The following is a 21,761-nucleotide window of genomic DNA, read 5'->3' on the forward strand; positions in this document are numbered from 1 at the left end:
GTCAAAAAAATTGTTTTTTTTTGTGTGTGGGGTAGCGCACGAAATGTTACTTTAATCCGATTGATGTGAACCATTTGCACTTAAGAAGTTGTTTGAAAACGTCTGTCACAGTAGATACACGAGTAAATTTTTCAAATCATTGATCAAATGGAAAATCTTTTTTGGACTCGAGGAAGATCCATAGTGATATTTTGTAAATGTTTGGAGCTGGGATTGTTTTCAATTTTTGACCCAGACATTGGCGTATTTCCCCTATGGTGGGGGATTTCAACAATAGGGAACATGTTTTTCCAATGAGAGGAGAAAAATTTTAAAAAAGATATCAGAGACCACCTTTTACACAGAGAATGGTTTGTGTGTGGGATGATTTGGTGGTGGATACTTACAACCTTTAGAAGACATTTGGATAAGTAAATGAATATCAAATGTTTGGAAGGATATGGGTCAAGTACACACAGGTGGGATTAGTTTAGTTTGGGATTAGGACTGGCATGGACAGGTTGGACCGAAGGGTCTGTAACCATGCTGTATCACTCCATGGCTCTATGACTATTTATCCATTCTTCTCAATATTAAACAGTGCTGTAGTGATCCTTGAATGAACTGTTGGTATTGAGGTTGTGTCTGAGACTCTGCGAATATTTCCTTCAATGAGAGGAATGACTAGTTCTCCAAGTTACACAACTGAAAAATAAACTTTTCTCCAGCATTGTTGCTGAGTAGATTTGTTTCTGCGGAGGCAGTGGTTATGGTTTGCAGTTGGCTTTCCACCAACTGGTCAACAGTGAGACAAAATATCTTTGATCCACTGCAGAAACTCCAACTGCTTCCAGTAAATGAAACTGGGAGCTCAAGGACCTTTCCTGCAGTCAGCTTAATTGCTGCCAACTATTGTATCTGGCCGATTAAAGGGAAAATAAATCAACTAAAGTAAAATCCTACCAAACAAACGATATTTTCCCATTTACTCACAATGGACACATTTCACTTGGCATTTCTTCTTTAAAAAGGAAAGTCACTGAATACAGCATTCACTGTATGACTATCAGAAAACAGGACATTGAATGCAGTGACGTTCTGGTTAGTTCAGCCTGTTTACTGAGTATCTTTAAAGCTCCTGAATATGAAGTTAATGGATCCAAAATCCCACATTGCAGTCACATTCGTTATCATCTCAAAGTAAATTAGCAAAATTGAATTGGTTCAAACTCACATCACTTGTTGCACCATTCTCTGATTCATGCATCTCATTAAAACTGAGTGGGCCCTTTATCCATGGTTAACACTGGTGTCGTGTAACAGCGAATTTTTGCTGATTTTTATGAGTTAACTGCCCTGTCAGAGCTATCAGTGAGCAGAGAAATGTACTGTTTATAACCTACATTTGTGGTAATTATTATTGTAATACTCTAATTTAACCAAACATTCCTGATGTACCCAGACTGTTACATGCAACGGTTTAGACGTTGAGGATTTAAAAAAAAACTTATGGACTGTCTTGTTCTAGTTCATTAGATGCTCTTTCAAAAGTTTACCTCGGTGTTATGTATCACTGCAGACTCACATTTTGTTTCTCAGGCACACAGCTTTCCTTTACTGTGCATTTTAGTGTTGGAGCAATTTGAAGAAAAAGGTGCAGGGAGAGACATTCTGCAATGTAAGGAGGTGCTACTAATCTCCGGGTCCAAACTGTTTAGTGACACACACTCACATTCTGAACATAATCACTTTAGACATGCTCCATATTAGGTTGCCTAAACTGAATTTAGAAACGCAGATTAGAAATGGTATGTTATTTTGTAATGTGAGAGAGACTGAGTGAAAGCAAAAATAAAGTCATTCATTTTGTTGGCTAATAATATTATTGAAGTTCTTTTTAGCTTTATCTGCTTGTGGTGGAATGTAGGATTAAAGGGAGTTAACTTCTAATTGAATATTCTAAATATAATCACTTTGGACACGCTCTGTATTCAGTTTCCTAAATTGAATTTTGAAATGTTTCATATGAATTACATGTTATTTTACGTGCGACAGAGACTTGCAGTTTCCAGGGAAGAAAAGCTCAACTGTTTTATTAGCGAGTAATATGTTTGAACTTTAATTTTAGTTTTATCTGCTTGTGAATGAATGTAGAAATAAAGGGAGCTAACTTCCAGTTGAATTTGTTTTTTTTAACAAAATACATTCAACTATCATGTGAAACAGATTTGAAGCTACTCAAATTTACTTCCAAAGAAGCTATTCAGCAAAACAAATATCCCAAGATGTGTATGTGTCCATGTTTAAGCAGAACCTCATGTAAAGACATGATCCCATGTGTTCGGGCTGTACAAGCTGACACCAGGATCCAGTCTCAGCCTCCAGCAGGAAACCAACAGGCGGAAGCTGTAAGCCTGCCCCTTTCCGATGGCCATATAAATCCTGGGCACTAGACCGTAATTCAACACTCCTGGGTCGGCTCTGTTTAGAAAGATCTTGACAGAACCGCTTCCCACAAGTTATCAGAATGATTGTGTCGACAATTTTTCTCAGTTTGTTACTGACTTTCTTATCATGTGAGTGTTTTTTGTTCAAGTCTCTCTTTGTCACTGTCTCAATGTTAGTCTACGGCAGGAATGTAAAAGACTCAGCCATCATTTCATCAGCATTAATGCTCATGGTTTATTTGTTTTCTTTTTTAAAGGTGTCCAGTCGGAGGTTGTTTTGACTCAGTCAGAAGCAGAGACTGGCCGTCCCGCAGGCAGCCTGAAACTGACCTGTAAAACTAGCGGGTTCAGTCTTAGCAGCAACTGGATGAGCTGGGTGCGACAGGTTCCTGGACAGGGTCTGGAGTGGCTGGTTAGCTACTATAGTTCAAACAACAATAACTATGCAGCAGCGATTAAGGGTCGATTTACTGCGTCCAAAGACACTTCAAACAACATTTTCGCGTTGGACATGGGGAACCTGAAGATCGAAGACACCGCCATCTATTACTGTGCAAGATACCACAGCGAGAGGAACCAGGGCTAGACCCATTCCAAAACAGCTTGAGGGAACATTTTGTCAATTCCATCATAGACTGACGGTCAGTACGAGTTTTAAATACAGTTATACCAACTGCGATCTGAAGCAGACCTCAGGCTGCCTCTTACAAAACTATCAAAGAGGAAATGTACCATTTAAACTAGCAAACTGGTGACACAATGGGACAATGTTTTCGGCATGGCATATGTACTGCTAACACTTCCATTAATTAAATGCTCGGACAAAATGTTAGTTTTAATATATCTGACAGCTCAGGAAATCACTGCTAATTGTTATGTCAACTATGGCATTAATTCTAAACATGATCAGTACGAAATGGCTCTTTCAAATGAAAGTTGAGACCTCGAGTAAAGAACAGAGAATAAGTGTACTGGTCTCCATCATTGTGATACTACAGTGGGTCACAGTGTTGTGCACAGCGACATCCTCATACAATAACCACTGACAAGGATTTATCTCAAATTGGTGATTTCTACCATGGCAGGAGCGAGAAATAATGTGAGATGCAATTTAAACGCAATCCAGTAGTGCTAGTTTGTACAAATGTATAATTTTTATCTACCTTCTTCGTGTTAATTGTCAAGTTAAATGCAGACCAAACCTGGAAAAGTATTCCAAGCTTTCAAAATACAACGAAGAGTAAAAGCTGAAATAATGCACCAAATCATTTTTAGAGGAGTCTGAATCACTGCTTTCTAAGAAGTGAAGAGATTATCTGCATTTTACAGTTTACAGTCTGTAATAGTATTTGACACAACGTGTCTCACAGTGATATAGCTGGAGTGACACTGCAATTATGATCAATACAAAAACCTATTCAGCCTCGATTGTTTGAAACTAGTCAGTGATTACTTCTACAAACCGTCTTAACTTGCAGTGCAGTATTGGTTTGGTGGGGTTTTATGCCAGTATCATTATTTACTTTGTAAAAGTTTTGGGTAATTATCGATGCACCAGTTGGGGATTTTGCGAATCAGCTCATGTGTTACTCTGTGAAGTATAAAACAGTATTAAAATTTATCAAGAATGATCAGAATTCACGAGCGCAATTATGTGATGAAGATTTATCGTGACTTTATTTTGCCTGTGGTTCTGAAAATTTAAAATGATGGTAGATTTTTGATTTGTTTTATGCAGAGCTAGTTATTGTGTGACCCAGTCCAGAGAATATAACACTGTGACTATCTTGATTACTGGGGCCAAGGGACCATGGTGACAGTGACTTCAGGTAAGAACTTTGAACTTTCTTAGTGACTTTTTAAAAACTTTCTATTCATGTGACTAATTTCTGAATTAAATGAAACTCAGATTCTGTGCTGAGTTTGGTTTGGTTCGGATTCATTTTTGTTCAGACTGATTGTAGACTTCACTTAAGGCTCAGCAAATAGTTACAATGGTGATGATGGAGTCAGTTGCTCGGTGTATCTCTTTTTTTGATCAGATGGGCATTCTGTGTGGCTGGGTTACGTGAAACACCTAATGTCTTTTAATCAGTCAGCTATAAATAATGTTTAATGTCAGTGACATCCTGACTGTGAGTTTTATAATCAACAACAAACGCTAAGAATTCAAAGATGTTTGAGATATTACCAAACATGATTAAAATATGCTAAAATATCATTATTCATTTCTTGAATATATGTTCTTACCCTGATTATATTTTCTCATTTATTTTGTTAATTTTGTTGACGACAAGCAGGTTAGAAACTGTCATAAAATTTTCTTGCGGTGCTATATTGCATTCTGCTGATTAGATTCTGAGTTTGTTTTACTTGATTCTGTTGAATTGAGTTGATTGGATTTTGGCTTTGTTTTCGTTGATTCGGTTGAATTCTGACTGTTTTTACTTGGTTTTGTTGAATTGTGTTGATTGGCTTTTGAAATTGTTTTATTTGATTCTGTTGAATTGAATTGGTTGGATTCTGATTATGTTTCATTCAAATCTGTTGTTTTGAGTTGATTGGATTCTGATTTTATTTTCATTGATTCTGTTGAATTGAGTTGATTGAATTCTTATTCAGTTTGTGAAATTGATCAGCGTTTTCATGCTTTCTGTAATTGGTGTTTTCTTTCTGCTGAGGAGATTGACTCTCTGGATTACTGTTCATTACCAATATTTGTGAAGTTCTTTTGTTTTTCATCACTCATTTCTGCATTTGTTAAACTTATATGACACATTTTTCGCTGCTTGATTGAAAACATTACACCCATTTGTAATGGTCTGAAAACAACTTAAGGCAGAAACCCGGAAGTGTGAGAAATGAAAAAAAACGAGTTTTTAATGCATTGACTTTTTAAAAAAAATCTCAGTTCTAATTGTAAACTAACTGAATTTTGTTTTGAGTAGCCTCATTCAAAATAAAATTTGGGACTAAAATCTGAAACTGCAGAATTGATCAGATTATGTAATTGAAACTAACTTAAAATTATAATGTGGTCATATTTATCCATTCAGTAATTTTGTTTTGACCTTGAAGTGCTTAATCAATATATGCCTTCAACTGCTGTCCTGTACGCTGCACAAGATTGTCCTGATCAGGAAGGACATGCAGGTTGGAAATAAATTGAACTGTTGCCAGAAACGTTCCAGCGTTAAGTGTAAAGTCCCCTCACAAACAAGGTTGCTGTTATGACTTGTTATTTCTATTCAATGTAATCATTAGTTTGCTGGATTCTGAGCAGCTTTGTTAGACTTCAATTTGGGTTTTTTTGTGAGGTTACATCATGTTCTTGGTTCTGTTGAAAATGTTTGCAGAGCTAGTTCTGCTGCAAACACACCGTGTTGTGATCTGGTGATCGTTGATCTGTTGAGGAGGGACTGTACTTGGGTAACATTAAATGTGTTATATTTGGGAAACCGTTTCTGGTTTCTACATTGTTTTTGCAATGTTAACACGGTTGGTGACAGTGAACCGCTCCAGGTTCCTCATTCAAAGCAATCAGCATGCGAGTTGAAATTTCATAAAGCCTATTATTAAGTGAAAGGCAAAACGCAAAGGTTTTAGAAATGAAGGGAAAACAGATTCTTTCGGGCGCCATTTTTACTTCAAATAAATAATTAAGGATTAATCTAATCCATGCTTTACAAACCAAATTCAGAACTCAACTATCTAGTTCAATCACAAGGTCTGTCTTTAAACAGTTTACAAGTCATAAAGAAATATATATAGAATTTCAAAAGTTAGAATTTCTAATAGTTATTGCTCTTGAGCAAAAATGCAATGACTGTGTTATAATTGATCAAGAAACACCTTTCAATTCCGCTGTACACTACATACATATTTTTCTGGCTGGAAAAGATCATTGGCAAAGACTATTTGGAAATTCTGCACAATTCTATGAAGAACAGATCAGTTTCACTGCTTTGATCAGTTTCACACGTAACTTGCGTTAATTAATTGGTATGTCCCTGATTAAACTGGATTTACAGGATAAAAATAAAACATTAACTGAATTATTTAATCTGCACAGTGCTTTAGGTGTTCCCAATCTGTGCATTTTAAATAAATAATTACATTTTACCACAAAATATCAACTGAAGAGTCATTCTTTCGGAAACAACTGCTGTAGTGAATTATGTGACCAAGGCCAAATTTCGAATTAATTTAAATAATCCACCCATGAACTCGCAGGGCAGCATGGTGGATCAGTGGTTGGCACTGCTGCCTCATAGCGCCAGGGTCCCAAATTCGATTCCATCCTCGGGTGACTGCCTGTGTGGAGTTTGCACATTCTTCCTGTGTCTGCGTGGGTTTCCTTCGGGAGCTCTGGTTTCCTACCACAGTCCAAAAGATGTGCAGGTCAGGTGATTGGCTGTGCTAAATTGCACATAGTGTTCAGGGATGTGTAGGTTAGGGTTCATTAGTCAGGGGTAAATATAAATTAGGGGAATGGGTCTGGGTGGGCTACTTACTGTTCAGCGGGTCAGTGTGGAATTGTTGGGCCAAATGGCCTGTTTCCATACTGTAGGAACTCTACTCTTAAAACCATGGGAGTGCTTGCTGCAAATGCAGAGAATTCATTTTACGTCAATGTGTTCAGACGTATGCAGAGTTCACAAATTTGCAGAAGACATGAACTAGAGGATAACAGAGCACATTGTTCATTCAGACACTGAAAGTAGAGTAATATTTATTTTATTTAATATACTTGTCCGATTTATTGCAATGTAGTGATCAGAAGGAATCTGCTCACATTAGTTAAGTGTGACAATCATTTAGATTAGATTTCCTGCCATTTGGCCCAACAAGTCCACACCGACCGTCTGAAGAGTAACCCACCCAGATCCATTCCCCTACCCTATATTTACCCCTGACTAATGCACCTAACACTATGGATGATATAGCATGACCAGTTCACCTGACACGCACATTTTAGGATTGTGGGAGGAAATCCACACAGACACAGGGGAGATTGTGGAAACTCCACATAGGCAGTCACCCAAGGCTGGAACCGAGCCTGGGTACCTGGATCTGTGAGGCAGCAGTGCCCACATTTACTTAGACATCCGTTAAAGTGGGCAACTCCAGACAGAAGCATGTTTTCAATTCATACCTTTTTAAACATTTTCGTTCATTAAAAGCAGTTAACAAGAAAATGACCTTGCCCTAATTCCTTCAACAGAAATGCTTTCCACACTGGAATGCAGTATTGACTTTATGCAGTGCATGCAAAATCTCCACAGTTCAAGGAACGTTTTAAGACTTTATAAAAATAATTTAGAGAATAATCCATTTCCTCTGGATCTGTGCTTTAATTGGCGATACTTCCCACCTCAATAATTTTGTTAAATACAATGACTTATTATATTTATTAACTCAGTGGTTATTTATGTTCATTGTGAACACATTCTCGTTCACATCAAATCCTCTGGTTAGTTCCTCTGATGAATGTCCAATTACAGTGAATATATTTGACGTGAGGAGTTGAGCAATGTATCCTCTAGGATTAAGTCTGTTGTGCAGTTTGTTTCAGTGCTATCTCTGACTAACTTGTCAATGGTCCTGACCATTTGTAAATTGTCCAGTTCGGATACCTGAATCTCAGACAGTTCAATTTCATCTCTCGCTTCAAAACCACTTTTATCTGCCAGAAATACAATATTCGATTAGGTGCCTCAGAATTGAGAGCCCTGACTAAGTTGTTCCAATCAGAAGGAACGTTTCAGGAACAAAAGGCAGATAGCAAGAGTTTTGAAATCGGTTGTTGGCAACAAGAGATATTTGATTGAGTGAGGCAGAGGGAAATATGCTGCATATTTTCTTTGTGCCTCAGTTGTGCAGGACATGTTTCGTGGCACAATGTAGAATCAGAATTTGTTTGCATCTTATTATTTGAAAACCTATTATCAGCTTTTAATGTCACTGGCAACGGTCATATTACACATCAAAGCATTTTAATCTTTTCCAAACTAAGTACACCGTCTGGTGCAGCAACATTCACAGGGGAAAGAGGAAGGGAGTTCGAGGTTGGAATCCAGTGACAGTGAATTGATGGCAATGCAATTCCTAGTTTTATTCCTCTGTAGTTCCCATAGAGTTTGAACAATTTGGAGCTGCTGTCAAAGTATTCTTGGATAAATGTTGAAATGTTACTTTCATTGTACAGACATTCTGGAACAATCCCTGGTTGTTGGAAGGTGTTAATAACTAACATGGTTTATGTACTGTCAAAACAGGTGGGCTGTGTTCTCTGTGATAGTGTCGAGCTCATTGTGTTCAGGTCTGTTGTGATTTGTAGTAGTGTCCCTGATTCTGTGCCAGGTGGCCTGTGTTCACTTATAACTTGTTAGAGAGGTATGTAATACCATCTCTTATCAGGTTACTTCAGTGCAAGAAAGCAGATTGAGATGTTTGGGTGTTTGTTGGAATTCCACTCACAGAGACCAGTGAAATCTATTCAATCGCTGTCCTGACTTGTGTCTCTTAGATATTAAACAGAATGTTGGTGGTTAGCAGCTTTTTCCAGATCAATATTTGTTCACAAGCTTTTGGGCATCGCTAGATGGGGTTAATGGAATAAGTGCTCAAAGAAATCCCAGCTTTTGACTTGCTGTTATGACAATATCATGTATAACTAATCCAGAATGAATCATTTTTGAAGCATATTTGATGAGATGATGCTTAGGCTGTTTTACTTTATATTAAACCAGTGCTGTAGCTGAATTTGATTGTTCAGTACGGTGGGGGTTCCGCTGAATCCAACACTTACAGCAGATGGTGATAGCTTTTCAGTTGATCTTCAATTGCGATCTCAGACCATCCAGTAGCTCTGTTAGAATTCTTTTTCCAACAGGAGTCAAGCCAACGTAATCACTGTTTATCTCAACAGGTGTGAGCTCTTGTGCCAAAACATGAAAACAATTTGGTGAAGACGGGGGTCTCTGGATGCGAAAGGTTAACCTTGCCTTCTCTCCACAGGAGCTGCTAGACCTGCTGAGTTTCTTCAGAAATTTCTGTCTTTATTTTGGTTTCCTAGCATTTAAAGTTTGTTGTTACATTAAAAACAGTTCTGTTCGATGAAACACGTTCTTCAGAGAAAAGATGCATTTGAACAAATTGCGAATGTTCAGAGATATTAAATATCAGAGAATCATTGAATTTGCGTGCCCTGATCTCGAGCTGTAGTTTCACAAGAAACTGTTATGAAGTGACAACACACTGCAGAATGCAGTGGCTGCTGTAATTGGGTGGAAGTTATTTTGATCACTCAGATAGAGAATGTCAATGATCCCGTTCCAAATAATCAACAGAAGTTTGTTTTTAAAGCATGTGTGAAACAATTAATTTGTTGAAATATTTTAATAAAAAGTGTTCACCACCAGTGCTAGCTTAATGAATGACACGATGATAGGAAGGTAGGGGCAAGAGGAGGGCACTCAGCCCCTCGAGCTGTTCCACCACTTACTTAGATCATGGTGCATCTGTGAACTAAATCCACAGGTCTCCCTTTGGCTAAAACTCTTTAACACCTTTGATTAACAAGCAAAAACTATCCCAGATTTACTGATTCGACTGCCCATAACAAAGGGAGACACCATTTCTGAAAGACATTCCTGTGAGTACTGTGACACAATGAGGCTGGAATTAATTGCTCATGAAAGTAAACTTTAAATCTCTGACAATTTCCAATTGAAACATCCCAATCATCATATTTCATTAATTTAACACTATACTTCCCTGGAATAAAGAAATATAATGTGTGATTGCCTTGCTAAAAATGAGGGAAGCTTCATTCCTATTATATGATTAAGAAAAGCTCTGCTCATTCAGTGAAAATACAGTCAAATCACACAAAAGGAAACCATGTCATCTTGTGTAGACACACAAGTGCCTCAAATAGTTTTCAATTCTTCCAGTGGCTGTTTGAATCTCTAGACATGTGTGGAAGTGTCAGACTTTTTATATCGCCTTGAGAAACCGGTTGTCATCAGTCTATTTGAATTGCTGAAGTTTGTGTGGTATTAGCACATTCACAGCGCTGTTAGGAAGTGAGTCCCATGGCTGTGATCGAGGAAGAGGAAACGGGCAGGGAAATTGTTGAGAGTCAAGTTGATGTCTAATTTGGAGGAGAGCTTTCAGGAGAAGCATTTACATGCATGTGCGCCCTTATCCTCAAGGATCACAATTTTGGAACATGCTGCCGAAGGGACATGTCAGCATGCAAAATGGAAGCGGAAGAATGCACCTTGGCCCTCTAGAAGGCTATTCCATTCATGGGATCATCATTAATCTTGCTGTTCACCAGTCTTCCCAACACACTGATAACATTGAACTTGATTGTTTACTGTTCAACAAAAGAATGGTGAACCTTTGGAATTCTCCACCACAGAAATTGATTGAGGACAAAACATGAAATGATTTCAATATGGAGATAGATTCCTTCAATCCTTAAAAAATGCTACGGATATGTGGGAGAAAGGCAAACAGGGTACAATATTGGTTGAAAGCCATGAAAACATTAAATGGGACATGGTTTGTAAGTTTGCACGTAACGCCAACATTGGTGGTATAATTGGCAGTCAAAGTTATCTAAATGTACGATGAGATCTTGATCAGCTGGGCCAATGGGCTGAGGAGTGGCAGATGGAGTGTAATTTAAATGAATACGACGTGTTGTTTTTTGAGAAGATAAATCAGGTCACAACTTACAGAGTTAATAGTAGGGCACTGGATAGTGATGTTGAACACTGGGGACCCTGAGGGTTCAGACTCATAGATCCTTGAAAGCGTTGTCTCAAGTAGCTGGTGTGTTGAAGGTGTTTGGCACACGTACCTTCATTGGTCAGAGCACTGAGTGCAGGAGTTGGGGCTTCATGTTGTAACTGTCCAAAACATTGGAATGAACTGCCAGAGTAAGTGGTAAATGCAGAGATAGGTCCAACATTTAGAAGACATTTGAACAGCTACAGGAACTGGATAGGTCTGGATGGATATGGGCCAAAGGCAGGCAAGTGGAATTAGTTTAATTTGAGAACTCTGGTCAGCATGGATGAGCTGGACCAAAGGAACTGTTTCTGTGCTGTGCGACTTTATGACTCACTGACTTTATGTTGGAGTAGGCTCAAAGTTGGAAGGTGGTGAGCAAGTGAGGGGCTAGATTGGGCATGTGGGAAAGTTTGGGCTGGTAGGCTGTGAGGTGTTGGCTGGCTGCTGGGTAAGCTTGCATGCACTCTGTCTGGCAAGGTGGCATCAAGGTAAATGGTGATGGTCACAGGATAATTTGGTCGAATTGTGCTTGGTAGGTGAGGGGTAGTTTGAGCTGAAATGCAGGAGGTCTGTCTTTGCCAGGCTGGTGTATGGAGAGGTGGGCAGAGTGCCAGGATGTTTCGGGGGTGGAAGGTCACTGTAATGAAGTGACAGGTGGACGTGTTGTCAAAATGCAAAGCTCAGAGTCTGGCAAAATGGTAGGTTGTAAAGCACAGATGTGAAAGGAGCTAGCATGCAATGTTCACAGGTTGACTTGGGTAAGATGAGAGGTCAGTGATCAAGGGCTGAGGTCATGTCTTGGGTAGTGGGCTTTTGTCAGAGGTTGTGAAAATGATGGTGCCAGGTCCAGTCAGGGTCAGATTCACCACGGGCCAGGTGCAGGGCAGCAGGAGTGTAAATGACTGAAAGGAATTGAGATCATATGTCCATCTGGAATATAGAATATAGAACATTACAGTGCAGTACAGGCCCTTCAGGGCTCAATGTTGTGCTGACCTGTGGAACCAATCTGAAGCCCATCTATCCTACACTATTCCAATTTCATCCATATGTTTATCCAATGATCTTTTAAATGCCCTTAAAGTTGGTGAGTGTACTATTGGTGCAGGCAGTACGTTCCATGGCTCTACTACTCTCTGAGTAAAGAAGCAACCTCTGACATCTGTCATCTATGTCCTCTCCTGCTAGCCATCACTATTCAAGGAAAAAGACTTTCACTGTCCATCCTCTGTTTATCTTTTATGTCTCAATTAAGTCACCTCTCAACCTTCTTCTCAAATAAAAACAGCCTCAAGACCCTCATCCTTTCCTAATTAGACCTTCCTGCCATACCAAACAACATCCCGGTAAACCTCCTCTGAACTCTTCCAAAGCTTCCACATTCTTTCTATAATGTGGTGACCAGAAAGTACACAATACTCCCAAGTGCGGCCACACCAGAGTTTTGTACAGCTGAAGCCTAACCTCGTGGTTCTGAAACTCAGTCCCTCTATCGATGAAAGCCAACACAAAGTATGCCTTCTTAACAACTCTATCAAACTGGCTGGAAACTTTTAAGGATCTATGTACATGGACACCGAGATCTCTCTGCTCAGCTACACGACCAATATGGATTGCCTTGGATGTGTTTTGTGTGATAGGGGTTGTGTTCCGGGCATGAATGGGTGTATAGCAGGGTAGGGTTTGTCAATGTGAGTAGGAATTTAGGTCTAGACAGAGTAAGTGCAGTGGTTAGTCTGCAAGATGAGGTTTGGTGGTGAACTGCGTGTCAGTTTGATAGTTATTAAAGTTCAAGATTACTTGTTCATTTCTCAAATCATATTTACGTAAAGACTCAGCTGTAACACTCCAAAGTCTCTGAACCTTAATGGTCCTCCATTTTTCAGAGGCCTCCAGAATTCAGATAATTGTAAATTAGATGTTTCAAATTCCAGACAATTGGCATGAGTTCAGCCGTGACAGCCCTCCTCCCTGTCCCAGTGCTCAGCTCCTGCCTGTGCTGCTGCTGCAGTGACCTTCCTCCCAGAGAGAACATTCTGCCTTGCATTGATAAGTGAGGAAGGCTCACTGGACCTGATTTCCAAGTATGGGGACGGCAAACACGATGGGACACAAATTTAAAGTGAGGGGAGATAGGTATAAGACAGATGTCAGAGGTAGTTTCTTTACTCATTGAGTAGTAAGGGTGTGGAATGCTTTGCCTGCAACGGTAGTAGATTCGCCAAGATTAAGTACACTTAAGTCATCATTGGACAAACATATGGACGTACATGGGATAGTGTAGGTGGGATGGGCTTCACATTAGTATGACAGGGCAGCGCAACATCGAGGGCCGAAGCGCCTGTACAGCGCTGTAATGTTCTATGTTCTATGATTCACTCTGATTTCTCTCCGGGGGTACTGCCAGCTGTTGGGTATATTTCCAGCAGCACGGTACCTAGTCGGGCAGCACGCTGCTTCCATGGTTAGCGCTGCTGCCTCACAGGGCTAGGGGCTCAGGTTCCATTCCAGCCTCGGGTGACTGTCTGTGTGGAGTTGGCACTTTCTCCCCATGTCTGTGTGTGTTTCCTCCCACAGTCCAAAGATGTACAAGCTGGGGGAATTGCAAATGTTGTGTTCAGTGATTGGGAGGTTAGGTGCATTAGTCAGGGTTAACTGTAGCATAATAGGGTAGGGGAATGGGTCTGGATGCGTTAATTGTCAGAGGGTGGGTGTGGACTTGTTGGGCCAAATGGCCTGTTTGCACACACTGTAGAATTTCGATGAATCTGCATTTCCTTGGTTTGTATTTTGTGAAACGTCTCTGCTCTTCACAGCAATCCAGTGAAAGTGTCAGTTGGTAAGATCTTCAAACAGTTACTGGGGTGGGATCAGGATGTTCTTCTTCCTAAATTATATGGTAATTGTCAAGGTCGAGGGCATGTTTCTAAAGAGGGAACAATGACCATGATCGACAACTGGTAGGAAACAAAAACAAACTCCAGTTATGCTGTAGACTCAGCGGGAGCATACTGGCAAAAGTTTACAGCTGAGGATACATTTGAGTAACTGATAAGGTCAAATGAACAGAAGCTAACATGCTCAATTGGTCATTCTGTTGTAGAGACACCATCTCCCCCCACGCTTTATGGCCTGGTCTCCTCCTGTCAGGAGCACGACACCGGTTCTGTGATCTTTGGTTGTTTGGCGATGGACTATTCCCCTGACGTCACCAAGGTAACCTGGAAGAAAGGTGGGGAGCTAATCACGACTGGATTGAAGACTTACCCATCAGTGAGAAACAAGCAGGGAACCTACACCCTGAGCAGCCAGTTAACCCTGCCCGGGTCAGCGGCAGATTGCCCCAGCAAAATCTACTGTGAGGTTCAACACAGCGGGTCACACAAAAGCAAAGAAATGCCATGTCCAGGTACGTGTTGTGGGAACTGCGATAAACAGAGCGTCTGGGATTAACATGAAGAAGGCATTATTTATAACCGTTTTCACAGAATCACCTTATACAGCACAGGAAAAAGGCCCTTTGATCCATCCAGTTCACGCCTATCAATAACAGTCACCTAACTATTCCAGTCTCATGTGCCAGCATATGATCCATTGCCTTGTGTGACTTGCCCTTGCAAGGATACTTCATACTTATTATGAGGGGCTCAGTCTCTACATGACTTATAGGTGCTGAGCTCCAGGCTAACACCACCTCTGTTTGATTTTGTTTTCCCCTGAGATCCACTTGGAACCTCCTTGCCTTACCTTCACCCTGTGCCCCTGAGACATTGATCTCTCCATCAAGGGGAAAGGTTTCATTCAGTTGACCCTGTCTATGCCTAAAATAATTCGAGACATCATGATAATCTTCTCCCTAATTCTCCTTTGCTCCAAGGAAAACCCCTGTCTATCTAATCTAGTTTCATAACTAAAACCTTCCAACCCAGGCAAGATCCTGGCAAACCTCATCAATACTGCCTTCAGTGTAATCACATTCCTTCGATAAAACGCACACAATGCTTCAGCATGGCTTAACCAGTGTTCTATTAAGTTCCAGTATCATCTCACCATTCTTCATTGTCAATGTCTCGGCTAATAAAAGCAAATATCCTCCCACTTTCTTAGCCTCTTTATCCAGACGACACAGTACTATAGGGGATCGGTGGGGACATGCACCAAAGATCCTCAGGCCTTTCCAGGGTTCCACCATTCAAAACGTCATACCTCACAGATACTTCTGCCGAATTACATCACCTTACATTTATCCAGAATAATTTCCATTTGCAACTTCTCTTCACATACAACCAATCCTGTATATCCTCCTGCAATCTAAAGCCATTATGCTCATGACTTACCAACATGACAGTTTTCATTTCGTCTGTGAATTCACTGGTTAATCCTGCTAAATTTGAGTCTCAATCATTGGTATGTAAGAGATTGGTATGCAAGGAAATCAACACCAATCCCTACAGAGCACCAGGAGACATAGATTTCCCGTCACGCAGACACCCGATGACTATTATCCCCTGCTCCCACCACTCAGCCAGTTCTCGATCCAATCTGTCAAATTAACTCGGATCCCATTGGCTCTGATTATTGCTATCATCTGGACATCGAGTTATCTCTCTGAAAACTACTATCAAATTCTTACACATGACTTCCTCTCAATAAAACCGTGCTGAAAATTGTTGATTTATCTTCCAAATGAAGACTAATTTCACTTCTCAATAGTTTCCCTACCACTGAGACTAGCTTGACAGTCCTGTGTTTTCATTATTTATCCCTTCCTTCGTCCTGAATAACAGTGCAACGTTGGGTGATCTACACTCACTTGCTGTGGCCAGACAGGAATTCTAAATTATTGTCAGTGACTCAACTATTTCATCCTTTGCATCACTCAACCGCTTGGTATACTTTTCATCTGCCCTGGAAATATAACCACTTTTCATTCAGCAAGACAACACAGAACATCACGTCATGTGTCCTAATTTCTGAAAACTACATCGCCACACCCCTCCATGATTTCTGTACCCACATTGTCCCTCTTACTAGTGAACACTGACACAACACATTCGTTTTGACCACAACCTAATCCTCCAGCTCCACTCCAATGATAACACTTAATGGGCATTACTGTTTCCAGAGTAATTCTTTTATTATGAATGAGCCTGTAACTTTTAAAAATATTTTCCTTTATTTTGACTGCTATTATTTTCTCATGGTCCCTTTTGTTCTTCTAATTCCTTTGTCTTTCAAACTCCCCCGGCACGTTCTGTACTCCATACTAGTTTCTATTGTTTTGAGATTTCAGTATAGACAGGAAGCCTCCCTTGTTTCTCTTTATCTCACCCTCCATGCCCTTTGGTGTCCAGAGCCCGCTGCATTCTTGGTCCCACGCAGTGGCTTCCTGGGAAATGTCCACCCTGTGATTCTCCTATCTCGTTCTTAAATGTGTCACACTGCTCTGACTCAGATTTACCAATAAGTGTCAGCTTCCAGTCCACTCTGGTCAAGTCATTACCTGATCTTACTAAAATTGTCCTTCCCCTTTTCAGAACTTTGGGCCAATTTCTATTCCTTTGCAGTACAATCTGAAATCCAACTGATTTACGATCACTGTCTGCAAAGTGCTCCACCATTGATGTTTTACCCACTGGGTCGACTTCTTTCCCTAAAGTTAAGTTCAGGTTCACCCCTCTCTTGCAAGGTCTGGATTAAAATTCTCTGTATTAAACACATACTCTGTTCAAATATTCTCTTGGGGGCATTTTCAGAATTGTGCTCCCTCTAAATTTTTGACTAAATGAATATCCAAGCCTATGCACAGGAAGGTAAAAACCTCTTTTCTCATTCCCCTATTTAATTTACATTTCTCTGAAATTTGCCCATGTATTTGCACTTGGTCTTTTGAACCTATGGTAAGGTCTATCGTGCTCTCCCAGTAGTTATGTTTGCTGTATTTTGGTTTTGAAGTACTGTCCATTTGCCGTCATTCGAGGAGGTATCCATGGTTTCATTTCTCTTTACAGCCTAAAATACTCTTGTCAGAATTGTGACAGAAGCAACATTCTGTCCCGCACACCCTCCCACCCCATCCTTTTCCATCTTTCCCTGTCTCACCTGAAGGCACTAAATCCTGGAATATTGAATAGCCACTCCTGCCCGGCTCTCAATATGTCTCTGATAGCAACGGCATCATTTCCTCATTTATGCCGGTAATTCGTCTGCCTTGTTCATCAGACTCTGTCATTAAAACGAATACCATCCAACGTTGCTATCTCCCTTCTGATTTAACCGGCCAATAGTTTCTCTACCTCCTTGACTCCCTTGCTGTGTCCTCTAAGTTTAGCCTTTCACATTGTCCTGCTGATCTTTCTGTGTGGATCCCAGCTTCTCCAGCACTCTGCACAATTATGATTCTTGTATCCGTCAACCACAAGAAACCTTGATATATGAGAACTGATTGTACTTGTTATGAAATTTGTCGGATAATGTATGTGATGTGTTTCCTAAAGGTTCAGATATTCTCCCACCAACTCTTCTCCTAACTGTGAGCTCCAGTGAAGAAATCGCAAGCAGCAAGTTTGCAACCGTCGTCTGTTCAATCATCGAGTTCCATCCGAACTCAATCTCCGTGAGTTGGTTGAAAAATGGCCGACCCTTGGATTCTGGCTTCTTAACGACTCCCGTGTGTGAGGCAAACGGGAACTTCTCGATGACGAGTCGGCTGATGGTCCCTTATGGTGAATGGTACAACAGCGCAGTCTATACCTGCCAGGTCACTCATGGAGAGAACATTCAAAGTAAAAATATCACTGCACTCCAGGGTAAGAGACACATACTGAGAGAGCTACAAATCATTCTGAACTCTGATATGAATCAAACACACTAATTTATCAGGCATAGTAAACAGCACAGTACAGCTTCTTGTTCCCCAACATGCCACGTATCTTATTTCAGTTTGAGTGTTACATTAGCATTGCTCATAACTCAACATTTTGGCAAGTCAGAAAAGCATGTTTCCTCTCTGTTGAAGATAGACATATAGACAGTGAGCTTTGTTGAATAGTTTATTGCCTGACCATGCTGGGAGAGGCATTCAGAGAGCTGAATCCTTGCCTTGTAGCTGCTTCAAGGATAAGTTTGGGGTGGAGGGGGGATATTGGAGAGATATCTGATTGAAACATAGAAAATACTGAGAGACTGAGGTCGAGTGAATGTGGAATAGATGTTTTGACTGGTAGGCGAGACTAGGACCCAAGGGCACAGTCTCAGGGTCAAAGGGGCACCGTTTAGAACTGAGATGGGGAGGAATTTCTTCAGCCAGAGGATGATGAGGCTGTGGAACTTGTTGCTGCAGAGGGCTGTGGAGGCCAGGCCATTGTGTGTATTCAAGCCAGAGATAGATCGGCTCTTGTTTAGAGACGACAGTAGAATGGCTTTAGCCCGAAACGTCGATTTTCCTGTTCGTCAGATGCTTTTCCAGCATCATTCTGAGCTAAACTCTGGATTGGCCGAATAGCCTAATTCTGATCCTCTACCTTATGATGTTGTGGTCTCAAAATGACGTGGTTAAAATATGCAGTGACCCTTACTTGAAAATAAATCAAAATGCGTTCAATGCTTCATTCCTTGCTCAGGAATGACCTGTTGGCCTTGGACACTGTACGACATCGATGTTTATCTGGTACTGAGCTCTTTAACTTCATTTATGGGATCAGACCACAGACCAAGTGGGTATCACATTTGATGAACTGGGATAAATGTGATCTCACTGAGCTTCTTTAAGATGCTCTCTGTAATTAGTGGATGAGGCAGGAGAATAAATTCTGGTGGGAATGCTACAATAGGGATGAATGAACGAGGTGCTCGAGACAGGCTGATTTAGCCTGGTTTGGGGTGGCGATGTTTACACAGTGAGTAGTGGATGTCTATAAAATTAGTGTACATTTCCATCGTGTTTGTAGATTAATTTAAGACGCTTTTGTGTGTTTTTTTTCTCCCCTGATCTCTGAAGAAATTAAAAAATGCAGCTTGGTAAATAAAGTGAAAGTACAGACCAGTCATGAACTTTCTGAATGGAGGGAAAGACTTAAGGAGATGGGTGTCCTTCTCGACATCCAATGCTGTACTCAATGTCTTGTTTTCAGATCTACTCCAAACGCAGCCCACGAGGAACAATGACATAAATTAGAGAATGACATCACACCAATAACGCAATATAATGAACAGAATTTCCATGGCTGTTCACCGTTCCCGTAACACTTTAGAACTCTGCAAAGAAAATAATTATTATTTATTATAATTTATCCAAAATTTAGGATGTGATTTGGCAGTCAGCGTGACCAGCAGCACTTGCACCTAAGGGTTATGAACATGGAAATGAACTCATTATATTCAGATTACTCTTCTCACAAGTATCAATAGATGGTCTTAAGTGAGACAAACTCTGAAAGAAAGGTAATTCCATGGGTTACATGATGGTATCTTTGATGATTTTACTTTTTTCACAGGATTCACTTGTTACAAAGCCAGTGTTCTTTAGGAATAATTACACAGGGTATGTCCTAGGTAATCACAAATGCTTTCACAAATCAAAATACATCAACAATAGTAAGCATCGTTTCAGCAATAGTTGGAGGTGCCATTTTGAAGGTGGTGTCTTCACCCTGTGAAGAAGTAATCTGAAGATTGGCTGTTTGTATCAGAAAGGGGCATTTTTCATTGACTTTGATTTTTATTTCATAGAAGATACCGAGTGTCATCCTAACACCGTTAAAATCCTCCCACCGCCAGTAGAACAAGTCTTACTGGAGGCGACGGTGACGTTAACCTGCGTTGTGTCCAACCTTCCTTCTGGAGTCAACGTGACCTGGAAACAAGAAAAGAAGCCTCTGAAAACAGAGATTGCTGACCAGCCTGGACAGAGTCCCGACAGCGTGATCAGCAAATTAGACATTTCTACTGAAGCCTGGCTGAGTGGCGTTACTTTTGAATGTGTGGTGTACCATCAGAATCTACCGACTCCACTGAGAGACTCCATCCACAAGGAGAAAGGTGAGCGGTGAGATTAAAGCACAAAGGATCCCATGTGTAATCCAGATCCAGTTACATCAATGGCAGGCTTTGATTGGTAATGAACAAACACTCTTAGGAACATTAATGATGCATCTGAAGGCAGGATAGCTAAGTAGCGGCTTAAGAAAAAGATGGAACAAAGGATATTGTATTCTGATTAAGTCAGATAAGGTGGGAAGAAGCCTGGGTTTTGACGTCACCATCAGCAATGACAGTTGGACAGAATGCCCTTGTTGTGGGCTGGAAACATGGAGGCAACTTTCACATTAAACTTTACTTTTTTTACTGAACAGAATGTGTACCATACTGCTCCTTTAGAAAACGAAAGTGAATAAATCCCAAATTAAACATGGCATATTTTAATATTTAGTGAAATTGTGATATTTGTTCAGGATTTTTTTGGTTGATTTATATTTGTCTCAAATATTCTGCAGTGATTAATCCACTGGAGCCATCAGTGTCGGTCCTCCTGCCACCAACAGAAGAAATCTCCGCTCAGAGGTTTCTCTCCCTCACCTGTTTAGTGAGAGGTTTCTCCCCCCGAGAGATCTTCGTCAAGTGGACAAACAATGACAAGCCGGTGAATCCCAGTAACTACAAGAACACTGAGGTGATGGCGGAGAGTGACAACATCTCCTTCTTCATGTACAGCCTGTTATCCATTACAGCGGAGGAGTGGGCCAGCGGTGCTTCTTACTCCTGTGTGGTGGGACATGAAGCGATTCCACTGAAGATCATCAACAGAACAGTTGATAAATCTAGCGGTAAACCGAGTTTCGTAAACATTTCACTTGCACTGATGGACACTGTTAATTCATGTCAATAAAAATCTCAAAGTTGCATTTAATAATTCAACAGAAGTAATGAAGTGTTTTTTTTTCCTCCAGTTGTGAGTTAAATACTGAATTAGTTGTTTCTCACTCTGACTTACATTCCATCTGTGTAGTTAAAGTGGATTATTAACAGGTCTAGGATGAGTGTCTTGTGCAGTTAGTGTCCTCTGCTCAGCTACACCCTGGGTCAGAGACAGAGTAAAGCTCACTCATTACATGATTCCACCAAGTACCTTATCCATCCTAAATCCCTCTGTGACAAAATCTGACAATGTCCTTTTTTTGTCAAGGGTAGAGCACGAGTTTTGAACTTAGTGTTCTTGATACCCCCAATTGGACATTCTTACAAAATTCATGTCAATTTTAAACTGCCACATTGCACCAATTGGAAATGTAAATTTAAGACACTTTAAAATTAAATTTGATTAGAACATGCCAATCGTAAAGTGTGCAGAACAGTTTGAATGTAACCTTTGTTTCTGGGGAACTGCCAGGGATCTTGCGCCGCGCATGAGTTGACAGAATGTATCTTCACTTTCACACCAAAGAGAATCGACAGATAAGTTGTCGTGGAGCGGAGGAGAGGGGAACGATGAATGGTCTGTCCTCTTGCTCCCTGTGCAGAGTTTTCATG

General features: G+C 40.5%; 2 gene segments (V, D, J or C); both read left to right on the forward strand.

Moving 5' to 3' along the window:
* Positions 1-1,735: 1,735 nt before the first annotated feature.
* Positions 1,736-3,012, forward strand: LOC140494846 (Ig heavy chain V region-like). The segment is given in 2 exon segments: positions 1,736-1,787; positions 2,684-3,012. Coding segments are annotated over 2 exon segments (381 nt in total).
* LOC140494442 (Ig heavy chain C region-like) lies at positions 2,380-21,144 on the forward strand. The segment is given in 7 exon segments: positions 2,380-2,555; positions 2,684-3,067; positions 4,165-4,255; positions 14,338-14,643; positions 17,732-18,043; positions 19,965-20,273; positions 20,729-21,144. Coding segments are annotated over 5 exon segments (1,338 nt in total).
* Positions 21,145-21,761: the final 617 nt, after the last annotated feature.

The sequence above is a fragment of the Chiloscyllium punctatum genome, chromosome 24 (genome assembly GCF_047496795.1).
Source record: "Chiloscyllium punctatum isolate Juve2018m chromosome 24, sChiPun1.3, whole genome shotgun sequence".
Classification (NCBI taxonomy): Eukaryota; Metazoa; Chordata; class Chondrichthyes; order Orectolobiformes; family Hemiscylliidae; genus Chiloscyllium; species Chiloscyllium punctatum.